Below are 13,699 nucleotides of genomic sequence, written 5' to 3'. Positions count from 1 at the left end.
AAGACAGAGACAGACAGAAAGCGAGAAATCACCCCCCAGGGGGGATGGTCACGCCGCAATCCCTTCTCCTCCATTCTCCTCTCGGGATCTTGGGCACGCACGCACATGTGCCCGGTGTGAGTTTAAGCCACTGGGTCCAAGACTTGAACTGCGGTTAGCTACATGGGAGTCCAGAGACATAGCCATTACGCTAACTGGTGGTTCCATTCTTATAAATTTTATTCTAAGCTTTTAATAAAGTTTTAAAAGAGAGCCCTTTGATACATTCATGTTTACATATTGTGTTTGGTAAGGGTCTAACTCGATTTTATTTCAATTGGCTATTCAACTTGCCTTTCTTCACTATTCAGTTGTTGTTGTTTAAGTTTATTTATGCATTGACAGAGGGAGAGAGAGGGAGAGGCCATCCCCCTACTCCCAGGCTTTCAGTCAGTGTCACTGTTCAGGCTGACCCAGGATCTGAACCCAGGGCCTCCCATGTAGCTCTTGTACACACAGCTGCACTCTACTACCTGCACCCCACCGCCAGGCCTTTTTGTTTTGTTTATATGAGAATGCCATCTTTGTTTTAAGTCTCCATATATATATTTTTGGACCGTCTCTTCCTTTCTAATCTCCTTATCTGTTTAATGCAAATATCAGACTTCTTTGATTATAGCTGTTTTGTAATAACTTTAATAACTAGGGGGGGAATGTGCTCTCACTGTCCAGGTGTCAGTCCTCATGCTTCTATGCTTCCATATGAGCTTAAAATAACTTAATCTAAATAAAAAGGGAATACCAAGTTTATTATAATTTCAGAATTGATGTTACTATAATAATATCACTTTAAGAAACGTGGTACGGGCTGGCAGAGGGTGTGGTGGTTAAGGACGTTGGACTCCCACATAGCCAACCAGGGTTCCAGTCCCGGACCTGGCATTTGTTTTCTCTCTCTCCTCTCGTCCTGTCCCTCTCTGGTCAAATTAAAATAAGTAAGTAAATAAATAAAGTTAAATAAAATAATTCTTTTTTAAAAAAGAGAAGTGGTATGTCTCTCCTTTTTTCAGGTGTTGTTTAATAACCAAAGGGTGCTAATCTGGGCAGCGTTGAAAGACTGAAGGAAAATTCTGAGGAGCTAAGTGAGATTAAAGACCTTGAAATTGTAGTACGTGTAGTCTGAATTGTCAAGTGAGGTCATTCCAGGAGCACAGAGTAGCTGATCCGACAGTGGAGAAACTACATGTCTGATCGGGAATAAGGAGATGAGAGAGCAAAGACAAGAACTAAAAATGTTGAGATCAGTGACTAAGAGTGAGGGGTCACATGGTCCAGGGGAGATTTTTAGGGAATTAGAAGCCAGAAATGTGTCAACAATTTAGGAGAAAATGTGGTGTTTCCGGCACTAGAGGTCTAAACAAAGTTGAAGATGGGGAATATATGAACCAGGGGCCATGAGGACACTGACAGTAGCAGGAAGGCTGTTGCACACGCGGATGGGCTGTTGGGGAGGGATGGAGTGGGGTCGCTAGAGGAGCAGGTGAGTTGAAACTGTCATTGTAGAGGTGGAAGTGACTGGTGCAAGCTGTGTGGGCCCAGGGGCCAGATACCCGCAGGTGACCCTGTCTCCAGGCTGCATGCGTGTCTTGTGCTCCTGCTGCCGGGCTGGTCACCGTTCAGGTTTCCTGGTGGCAGCTTGCAGTGAGCGCAGGAGTGTCCAGTCTCTTAAATTGCTCTTTTACCTGGGAAAATTGTCTCTGGTAAGTAGGTTCCAGAAAGGTGATGGGACTTCCCTGACATTTTCAACTTTTTTTTAAAGAATTATTTATTTTATTTTACTTATTATGTAATTTGACCAGAGAGCGAGAGAGACAAAGTAAGAAAACAAGCTGCCAGGTTCAGGACTTGAACTGTGGTCAGCTCTGTGGGAGTCCAGCACCCTTAACCACCATGCCACCTGCTGGCCCTGCATTTTTTAAGTGAATTATGACCAAACATCCTCTGACCTTCTAGAATAACTTAAAATTCTAAGTTATCATCTCAAAAACAAGCTGTCAGTTTCAAGAGAAACTTATTGAAAATGGTTGTGCCTTATAGTCCCACCAAGAGTTTTCGAATTTTATTACAAGTTCCACAAAGTCAGAGGTTTTTTGTTTGTTTGTTTGTTTTTGTTTGTTTTTTTGTTTTTTGGGGGTTTTTTTGAGAGGTTTTTGCTGTAGGGCGCGTGCGCTCACCAGATAGAGAGAGACAGAGAGACAGAAAGCGAGAAATCACCTCCAGGGGGGATGGCTATGCCGTAATTCCTTCTCCCCCATTCTCCTCTCAGGACCTTGGGCACAGACGCACACGTGCCTGGCGTGGGTTTTAAGCCACCCAGTCTGGGACTCGAATCGCGGTCGACTACATGGGAGTTCAGTGACATAGCCATTATGCTAACTGCTGATCCCAGTCAGAGGAAGAATTTGAGAAAGATGAGGAAAGCAATGTATAGTTCAGTGAAAAGGACAGAGAGAGTAGGAAGGGATCCACAACTGCTGGTAAGAGATTCACTTTCTCCAAACGTGAGTTCAAAGCGTCTGGAAAATACTGTTGTAAGTCTTGGCCTGACCATTTTTTTTTTTTTTTGAGAGATTTTCACTGTAGGGCGCGTGTGCTCGCCAGAGAGACAGAGAGACAGAAAGCGAGAAATCACCTCCCAGGGGGGATGGTCACGCCACAATCCCTTCTCCATTCTCCTCTCGGGATCTTGGGCACACACGCACACGTGCCCGGCGTGAGTTTTAAGCCACCGGGTCTGGGACGTGACCCGCGGTTGACTACGTGGGAGTCCAGCGACATAGCCATTACGCTAACTGCTGGTTCCCAGCCTGACCATTTTTTAAAGTCCTAAAAACTAGTAAATTGAGGAGCCACAGAAGATATTTATATATGAAGGTGGAACAGTAAGATGATAGGGGCAGGCAGTGAGTAATTGGTAGAGTCTGTAATGCAGTATCAGTTACTTAGAGCTTCTAGTGGTTGTAGATTTGTATCCGGTTTAATTTGTGGTTATCCAATTTCTGTAAAATCCCTTACATCTACTAGTTAGAAATATTTCCAGAAGAGCTTATTATACCTCCTCTACATCTATTTCAGTCCTCCTTTTACCTGACCCGTCCACAGTGCTCACTGTAACTGACAGTCTTCATTGTTCAGAGTGTTTCTTTTGACTTCCTTGGTACCACATTCACCTTACCTATGTGGCTACTGATTTTTTTCCTATCAAATATTTAAATATGTATCATATAATTTTTATTTGTAAGAGTTAGATATACTGCTTGCTGTAACAGATGAGTATTCAGCTCACCCACCTCCTTCTCTCCTCAAACTACATATGTATGGTTATTTTACCACTGACTTCTAGCATGCAGAATTAAATCTTGGTTTCTTCTGTCTGCTTTAGGCAGTAGCTCTCAAGTCCACACCATGCAAAATGAGTCTACTCTTTTTTTACGTCTCTCACTCTGTATTGCGACTTAGGCCAGCTGTACTATTTAAATCTCCCTGGGCTCTTCTTTGACCCATTAATTAGTTGCGTAAGAGTATGGTGTTTAATTTCCACATATTTGTGAATTTTCCAGACTCGTTTCTGATACTGGTTTTTAGTTTCATTCCACAGTGGTCCGAGAAGCTATTTTGTATGAGTTTAATTTGGTTTTAATTTATTAGACTTGTTTTGGGGCACAGTGTATGGTCTCCCTACAGCGTGTTGCATGTGCCCTTGAGAAGGATGAGTATTCTGCTGTTGTTGGGTGGAGTGTCTTTATATAGTTCTGTCAGGTCTTGTCTCCCTGGAGTAGTCTTCAAGCCTTCTGCTGACTTGCTGATTTTTCTGTCTAGTTCTGTCCTTTTCACTGATTTTCTGATGTTGAAAGTAGGCTTTTTAAGCGCCCAGCTATTGCTGTAGAACTGTTCGTCCCTTCAGTGTTGTCAGTTTTTGCTTTATATATTTTGAATATTAGGTGCATGTATGTTTCTAATTGTTTTACTTCCTTATGGATTGACCCTTTTGTTCAATAGGAAGTGTTCTCTATGGCTCTTGTAGCAATATCTGACATAAATCTCTTGTCTGATGTTAGCAGCCATCCCACTCTGTTGGTCATCATTGGCAAGGTGTCCTTTGCGAGATCTTCGATTACCGCCGCCTCTGTGTCTGGTCTCACTTCTCACTCTTCCTACATCATACCTATGGCTCTTTCCTTTCCAGAATCCTCCATAGCAGGTTGGCTTCCATCTTTATTCTTATACTCAGTGCATATTCAAGGTCACGGCTTTTTAATTTTTTTCCTTTTTTTAATCACTGAACACTCTTCACTTTCTAGCTTCCAGAAATTTCCTACAATCTGTTGCTGATTGTCTCCCTCCAATGTACTTGTTGTTTTGAGTCTATACCTTTTCAATTATTTTTATCAATTTTTAGTGGGGTCTTGAAGGGAGAAGTTATAAATATACATACTCAGTCTCCTTGCTGTTTTATCTGAAAGCCAAAGTAAAGAGTTTTAAGTACTGGAATTTGTGTTACCATATTCTCTAACTTTTTTTTTGGAGAGATTTCTGCTATAGGGCGTGTGCGTTCACCAGAGAGACAGAGTCAGAAAGACAGAAAGTGAGAAATCACTCCCCGGGGGGAAGGAGGGGAGACGGCCACACCATAATCCCTTCTCCTCTGTTCTCTTCTTGGGATCTAGGGCACACACACATGCGCGCACTCAGCATGAGTTTAAGCCACTGGGTCCGGGATTCGAACCTCAGTCGACTACATGGGAGTCCAGCGACATAGCCATTACGCAACTGCTGGTCCCAGATATTCTCTAACTTTTAAAAACATAATTAGAGTTTATCTTTTAGGAATGCTATAAACTGCTCTTTCTGGAGGTAGACTGTTAGAGGGTCATAAAGTCTCTTTCTTGATGTTCTGATTTTTTTATATATTACATAATATTTTCCATTTAAAATAATCATTTATAGTTTTAAGTATTTAATAATGCCAAAGAAAAGTGGCTAATTCTTGTTTTACAATGTTTGTGACCTTTAGCTTATGGTTGTATAACTAAATGCCTAGAAAGAAGTGTCCATGAAAAAATTATAGACACATAAAAGAAATAAATTCTCTAAAACTTTGCTATATCCCATTAATGATTTCACTGTTCACTGCACTTGGGACAGCGCTGCAGTAGAGTGACATATCACAGGCTCTTTTCCCGGGCAGGAACGGGAAAATACTCAGTGTAATGTTTTCTTTGCTTACATTGGATGCATGTAGCGAAGCTGGTTTATTTTCGGTCATTTCCTGTCAATGAACACTGTGGTTTTTTAGCCAACACTACTATAATAAAACATAATGCCTAAAATGAGTTTCCACACCTACGAATCCTGTAATAGAAATTCATAAAGTAAGTTATTATAGGAATCAGCACCACTTATTCATTGGGAAAAGAATCTTCCGAAATATTTTAAGTCTTTCTACTCTAGCCTGTCATAAAAGCCTAAAGGCAAAAAAAGGAAAAAAAAGAAAAAGCTATAATCCTCTGAAATATTACCCTTTTTTCCATCTAGACATTTAGAAGTGTGTTCTGTGTTTAGCCTGACTTTTAGGGCTCATTTATTGCATTCAGCTCACTACCCTATCTTTCTCTAGGGTCTTCCCCTCATTGAGAAGGCATTATGTGATTTTTCTCACCCATTCTTATGAAGAGATCAGTAAATGAATACTCTGACTTGAAATGAACCACTAAAGAACTTGAAGAGAATTCCCGCTGATGTCATACTGCCCGCTATTATCCCTGACTTTTAGGGCTCATTTATTGCATTCAGCTCACTACCCTATCTTTCTCTAGGGTCTTCCCCTCATTGAGAAGGCATTATGTGATTTTTCTCACCCATTCTTATGAAGAGATCAGTAAATGAATACTCTGACTTGAACCACTAAAGAACTTGAAGAGGATTCCCGCTGATGTCATACTGCCTGCTATTATCTTGGGTTTTTATACACCATGACTTTTCTGCCAACCCAATAATACTTGGATCAATTGAAAACAATTGAAAATGTATTAGGCATCATAGGAAAACAAATTGAAAATATAGATCCTCCCGAGGAGAATATGCTTTCCTTAGAGTGTAAGTTTGGGCTGGAGAGCAGTAGGAAAGTGGCCCAGGTGACCGGTCACCCACTCTAGAAGTGCGTGTTGCACTGCATGTCCCCTCTCCCATTCTTCATGGTCAACCGAGCGCCTAAATATTGGACACATCTTTTTTCTTTTATTATAACCACTAAAATGTATTGAAGCAAGTATAAAGTATGGATTAGAATATTATTTCTAAGTGTAACAACAACTTTGAAAAAATATGCATTATAACCATTTTACTTAAGAGGAAAATGAAACGCAAGGAAATGAAACAGTACCTGTTGTGGCAGGTCTAGAGTTTGAACTAAGATCTAGCTGACTTTCTTGCCAATGCCATTTTTGTTACCCTGTATCTTCTTTCTTTTCCCTGTTATGCCCTCATATAATCTAGCAGACACTGTTGGCCTGGCCTTCTCACTACCTCCCTGCATCCAGCCTTCCCCTGCTGCATCCCCACAGGGTTGACGAACTTCTGTCTTAAGCAGGTCCTTGAGGGCAGAGAGCATGGCTTCGTCCTTGTATCCCAGCACCAGTGCCTGCATCCAAGCTTGATACTTTGCACATGCTTAAAAACCTGCATTAAGGGGCCAGCAGATGGCATGGTGGGTAAACACTGAACTCTCACATGGCTCACATGGCAAATTACAGTTCAAGTCTCGGATCTGGCGGCTTCAAACTCATGCCGGGTACTTTTGCATTTGTGCACATAATCCCAGGAGCGTGGAGGAGAAGGGATTGTGACGTGGCCATTCCCCTGGGAGGTGATTTCTTACTTTCCCTCTCACTGTCTCTGTCTCTCTAGTAGGTACACACTCCCTATGTATAAAAATAAATAAATAAATAAATAAGGCAAAAAACCCTTGCACTAAATATGGTTTTATTACCTTTTATTTTAACCCTTTTTCTGCTCCTCGACCCTCCAAGGTGAAATCTGGCTCTCAGCTCGTGTCCAGCTCCTGCTCCCCTGTGTTGCAGGGCCATGTCCCAGCTGTCAGACCTGTCTTACACGGGTCTGACGGACAGAGTCAGGCTCCTGCGTCTCTTCATTCTGTGTACTCCCTTCGACTCCCGAGGTAACCCGCTCTTTACCACCCAAGGGTCAGTTCAAATGCTGCCTCCTTTGAAACTTGATTCCTCTCCTCTAGCAAAATCTGTGCCTCTGTTCTCTGTGTTCCCATAGCACATCCCTGGAGTATTCACTATATGACTGCAGACACGGCATATTACACTGAGTGTTCATATTATCTTCTTTTCCACCCCTCATCAAGGTTGGGAGTTTGGGGGGCGAATTGATCTTAATGTATTTTTACATCCTCAGCGCCTACCCCAGGACCTGACACCTAATAAGCTCAACATAAACGCCTCTTTGTTTAATCATATGTCGAGATCATTTGAGTTTAGAAGTTACATCCCTTAAGTTAATTAGATTGATTACAGAGTAGGAATAGAGCAGTTATATTGGGTTATCAGAAAAATCATGATTTTTTTTTCTATGTTTTCTCTTCAAAAGTGCATTGTGACTTCTCTGACAGCCCAATATTTCTGGAAATAAAGCCTAATGTGTACCTAAAACGTGCATGTGAGTTCTGTGCTTATTATATCTTAATCATTACAGATAACTCGGTGACCTGTACCAGAATCCTTAGCGCAGGATTGGGGGCGTGCTACACACCCGGTGTGTTTTTCAAGTGACTCTGTCTAGGACTCAAGCCACGTAGTTGTTCATGTAGGGTCCAGCCTCCGTAACCACCGTGCCACTGGCCGGCCTGAAGACCTTTAACCATTCATTCACTCCATAAACATGCGGCTTCAGAATTCTAGAGATGAAAAAATGCATTCTGTAACCTCAAGGAGCTCACTCTGGGACAGGAAGCAGAACTGTAAACATTTACTACAGCATGAGGAGTGGATATACTGGGGGAGTGTTCGAGGTCACCGGAAAGCAAAGCACAGTGTTAGTGAGGGCAAGTAAACATTGTTTGAAAGCAAAAGTCCCAGAATAAAAACAGAACAAAAGCCAAGCATTATTTAAGTTTTGAGGTTGAGTAAAACAAATAGTTATGTCTGTCTTCACAAACCAGAAAATTCAAGTTGGATTCAGATATTCTTTTATCCTCTAGCTATCATTTAGGTAGACTTCCAAAGAAAATGTGGCTCCTATTTTGGGAATAACAGCAATTGCCGTGTTCAGTGGAGGGCATAAAGTGATTTGTGTATATGTAACTAACAGGGCATTTATGATTTATTTCCAATTGAGGAAATCTCCAGTGATTTCCTGATCCTCACTACAGTGTACTTTGAAAGATTTCAAAAAACATTTAAATTGAAAGTCAAAGTTACCACCTTAGTTCAACCTCTGAGAAGCTATTTTTTTTTTGAGAGGGTTTTTCGCACAGTGTTAGTGAGGGCAAGTAAACATTGTTTGAAAGCAAAAGTCCCAGAATAAAAACAGAACAAAAGGCAAGCATTATTTAAGTTTTGAGGTTGAGTAAAACAAATAGTTATGTCTGTCTTCACAAACCAGAAAATTCAAGTTGGATTCAGATATTCTTTTATCCTCTAGCTATCATTTAGGTAGACTTCCAAAGAAAATGTGGCTCCTATTTTGGGAATAACAGCAATTGCCGTGTTCAGTGGAGGGCATAAAGTGATTTGTGTATATGTAACTAACAGGGCATTTATGATTTATTTCCAATTGAGGAAATCTCCAGTGATTTCCTGATCCTCACTACAGTGTACTTTGAAAGATTTCAAAAAACATTTAAATTGAAAGTCAAAGTTACCACCTTAGTTCAACCTCTGAGAAGCTATTTTTTTTTTTTTAGAGGTTTTTGCAAGACAGAGAGAGAGAGACAAAGAGACAGAAAGCGAGAAATCACCCCCGGGGGGTGAGTGCCCACGCCGCAATCCCTTCTCCTCCGTTCTCCTCTCAGGATCTTGGGCACGCACGCACACACGCCCGGCGTGAGTTTAAGCCACCGGGTCCAGGACACGAACTGCGGTCGACTACATGGGAGTCCAGCAACATAGCCATTACGCTAACTGCTGGTCCCCACAAATGTACCTCTTTTTAAATTAAAACTCATGATCAGCATAAAGGGCTTCCAGGTAGTCTATGGGAATTAGCCTCCGGAGCACTGGGGTTGATTCTTGGAATGGCAGAGGTGGATGTGAAAGCACACAGGGCTTCCCCACAGGTCTTTACACTCTGTTACTCTCTTCACGTGATCAGACTTTCACTTAAAATCCTACTCTGCGTGTTCCAGGTCTCTAGACTCTGCACTCAGCAGTGCTTTACAAGGGCTGTCTGTCCTCGACTCCCACCTGGTGGAAGTAGATGGGGACACGCTGTCCCTGTACGGCTCAGGAGCGCTGGAGTCCCTGGACCGGAACTGGAGTGCCCAGACAGCAGGCATGGTCACAACGGTCTCCTTCACCTTCATAGAGTTCGATGAGATTGTCCAAGTGCTTCCCAAGTTGAAGATGAAGTTTCCTAATTCTCTGGTAAACACCTCTTTTTATTATCATGCTTGAATTATTCTTAGTCATGACTTGTATGTTTGGCCCAAGAGCTGTTGTAATTTTTATTTATGCAGTTTCTGTCTGGCAGGAAAACTAAGCTTTTGCGTTGATTTTCTGGAGATGGATTTTTACATTAGTATTTTTTTTGGAGAGATTTTCACTGTAGGGCGCGTGCGCTCGCCAGACAGACAGAGAGAGACATAGAGACAGAAAGCGAGAAATCACCTCCCAGGGCGGATGGTCACGCCGTAATCCCTTCTCCTCCATTCTCCTCTTGGGATCTTGGGCACGCCCGGTGTGAGTTTTTTAAGTCACGGGGTCCGGGACGCAAACTGCTGTCGACCACGTGGGAGTACAGTGACATAGCCATTACGCTAACTGCTGGTTCCCTTATTAGTATTTTTAAAAGACCTTATAGTTTTGTGTTAATAGACTAATACAATTTCATTCAAAATATATTTGTCTACTTTATACAGCATTCAAACAGACCACATAGCCCTGTATGATTTGTTCACTTATTGAACCTGGTATTGATGGGACCCATACATTTATTGTATAATTTTTATAAGAGTGCTCTAATGCCATAGAAGATAATTGAGTAGCTCATTAAAATTACCCTGAGGAGTTAGCCTTTCCCACTGTGGTTGTTAACGTGTATTATCAGTGTACACTTGCAAAAACTGTGCTTTCTATAGGGAGTACTCTCTTGAGTTTTTTATTGTGTCCGTCAGTCAAGTGGTTTCTCTCACTCATCCTTCTGTGGTCATTCCCAGCCCCGGACCCTAGTCACTGGCTAGTTCTCGAGGGGGTCGTGAGCCCTACGTTGTAAAGTTCTGGGATTTACGTTCCCAGTCCTTACTTTGTGAATTCAGTGTCAGTGTAATACATCTCATGTCACTGTAATGCCTGAAAGAAGCCAAATTATTTCATATTTATACAACTTTTAAGAATCTTAGTTTGTTAATAAATGAGGGATGTCCTTTGCAGAAGGACTCACTGAGAATTCAATGTCGCATAGATTCCATCAATGGTGCATTGGGTGGATTAAAGTTATATACGTTTCGTACATTCAGTTGATTTAATGTAATTGAAAACATATTTGCTAAGCCTAAATTATGTGAGGACTGATCAGTGAAACTTTACTAAATGTTAATATTTCAAGATGGTTAAACTCAGTATTCATTTCTTTGTTGTGTGTTTTATTATTACAGCACCTTAAATTCAAGGAAACGAACCTTGTAATGCTGCAGCAGTTTAATGCACTAGCACAGCTTCGTCGTATTGACCAGTTGACAATAGACCCTCAAGGAAATCCAGTTGTCAATTTTACACTCTGGAAGTACTATGTACTGTTTAGGCTGAGCCATTTTAATATGCAGAAAATAAATGGGACAGAGGTAAGCTCAAAAATAAGTGAACTATAGAATAGGAATAATTTCTTTTTAGGGGAGATCGCGATTTAAAATGGTTAGGAATTTAAGCAACCATAGTAGAGCTTTTGGGAACTATGGTGTTCTTTAAAAACTCTTGACATTTAAAATATCAAAAAAACTAAAAATCTATCTTAAAACTTCTAAAACATTGAATAAATTTTGAAAATAAAACAATAGCCCGGTCATGATGAATAGTAAATACTTTTGCTATTATTTGTAAGCATTCAAGAAAATAAAGTGTTGATGGGGTGACAGTTAAAAAAAGAACTCTTCTGTAGATAATGCCATCTTTTTATTTTTTAAAGGATTTTGCATACTGCCTGACGTGCAAGAGGGGTTGGGGAAGTAAAACTCAAATGTTAATTAATAAGGGTCATGATAGAGACCCTTTCAATCGGGGAAAAAGAAGAGTGTACAGTGGAAAATAAGAGTGATTTAAAAAAAAAAAGGAACAAACAAAAAGCAGATGAGATGAGAAGGTGAAATAAGCAAGAAAGAATAATAAAAGAGGACCAGCAAGTGGAGTGGTGGTGAAGGCACTGGACTCCCACATGGCCAACTATGGTTTGAGTCCTAGACCCAGCAGCTTGAAAATCACTTCGGGAGTGTGTGGTGTGTGTGTGTGTGTCCACCCAAAATCTCAAGAAGACAATGGAGAAGGATTGAGGTGTGGCTGTGCCCGTGGGAGTGGTGATTTCACACTTTCTCTCTCGCTGTCTTTCTCACCGTCTCTCTCTGGCAAGCACAGGCACCCTTTTGCAAAAACCCAAATAATGAAAAGAGCAAAAGGAAATAAAGCGAGCATAAGCGTCGTCTGGGCCACTTGTTCATAGCTGGTAACAGCTGCCTGGGCCATGGCTACAGGCACGGATAGCTCAGGCCTGGAGCTGTGTAACTGGAAAAGTATTAGTGAGAAGTTACTTTTAGGTTTTTTCTATTGATCTTGTCACAAGGGAAACCCCTCAGCTCCTCAAAGAACAGGCTGCCTTTACCGTATAACTTGGAAGAAAAGAGAGAAACCATGCTTCTTCCTCCAGTGAATTTAAATTGTCCTCCTGGGGGGGTCTTTAATACGGTATTGGTCTTAGCACACTCTGGAAAGTCAGAGACAGCCTCATCCAGCCTTCTGGCACAGTTGTCCTGGCTCCCCACAGCTGCACGCCACAAGCACTCTACCCAGGGCTCCGAAACCCAGCGTGCTGCGGAGCCTGAGGTCTCTGGCTCCATGTAGTGCGGATATATGCAATTTACCTCAGTTAGTGCAGACCATGACCGCAGTACCAGCCATCTGTTGAAGATGCTGGAAAATCTGGAACCTCCAGATGACTAGTAAACTGCTTCTCCAGCCAGCGCTCAGGGGGTTGGGTCCAGGCTGTGTGCTCAGGAGGTTGGGTCCAGGCTATGTGCTCAGGAGGTTGGGTCCAGGCTGTGTGCTCAGGGGGTTGGGTCCAGGCTGTGTGCTCAGGGGGTTGGGTCCAGGCTATGTGCTCAGGAGGTTGGGTCCAGGCTGTGTGCTCAGGAGCTTGGGTCCAGGCTGTGTGCTCTTTGCACCTGCACTTCCCAGTGAGGACACGAGGCGTGTGCTCGCAGCACTGCCCTCAGGAGAGGCTCCGAGCGCCTGGTCGGACTTCGTCAGTACTGCCAAGGTTCCCAGAGTCAGTCCGGACTGGAAATAGAATGTTTATTTTGGCTATGGGTGACTGATTCCCCTCATTAAAGGCCAAACTATTACCTCAGTTAACTCTAAATGGTCTGTCTACCCAGATATAAATCATTACTAGAGGATTACTTATTATTAAGGAACTTTGGAATAGGGAGGAATAATAATAATTATATAAAGCAGAGAGGAATTATATAGAACCAATACAGTTTATTCTGATTTAAATTTCTGAAAATATCAATGCGAGGGATATTTGACATTTTATAAAAGGATCTAAAATGTATACCTACTTAGATAATTTGTAACATTATGTAAAACTGCACTACGTCTCTCCTTTTTGTCTGAGCAGTGCTCCAAGTAGAACTAGACAGATGAGCATCGAGAAAAGATGCCTGCTCCGGCCACTAGGTGACTGTCTTGGACCAAACAACACAGCTGTCGGCGCAGGGAAGGCTGCGCAAGTCGCAGCCCCTAACTGAAGGTCCGGGTAGGGCAGAGTGTCAGTCTGTGCCGGCCCACGAGTATGAGGTGTTTACGAATAATGGCTTCATTTTTCAGGAATAACGCTTTAAAAAAAGAAAACATGCCCAGATATTAATCCAAGTTCTAATTCAGCTTTTAGTACCTTCTTGGTTCACACTGGAATGAGCCCTCACAGTATATATGTGAACAGATTACCCCTTGTGGAGATACAGGGTGTCCTAAATTTTGAACGGACAGAAGTACTGTCGCTAATCCACTGAGACTTCCATCTCTCAGGAAGGGCAAAACTATGCTTAAAAGAGCAAGACATGAGCAAGCCTTGGCTTACCTTTGACACAATATTAAAGTGAACGTATGCCCTTGACATTGGGGGCTTTTTCCCTCTAAATCATTGTATTCCAAGAAGCTACAAGATTTCTGGAAAAAAAAAAAAAAAACTCACCACAAATTTAAAGACA

At 41.9% G+C, this 13,699-nt stretch overlaps 1 protein-coding gene across 1 annotated transcript in view; it reads left to right on the top strand.

The window, feature by feature from the left end:
- The window catches only part of LRRC49 (leucine rich repeat containing 49), a 153,184-nt gene that overhangs the window by 121,912 nt on the left and 17,573 nt on the right, over positions 1–13,699 (top strand). The window contains 2 exon segments of the mRNA XM_006172303.3: positions 9,410–9,647; positions 10,877–11,062. Of these exon segments, the coding sequence (XP_006172365.1) occupies positions 9,410–9,647; positions 10,877–11,062 (424 nt within the window).

This window comes from Tupaia chinensis, unplaced genomic scaffold, assembly GCF_000334495.1.
Source record: "Tupaia chinensis unplaced genomic scaffold, TupChi_1.0 Scaffold138425_1, whole genome shotgun sequence".
Lineage (NCBI taxonomy): Eukaryota > Metazoa > Chordata > Mammalia > Scandentia > Tupaiidae > Tupaia > Tupaia belangeri.
The sequence above is the reverse complement of the archived record's forward strand: the minus strand, read 5'-3'. Positions and strand labels throughout refer to the sequence as shown.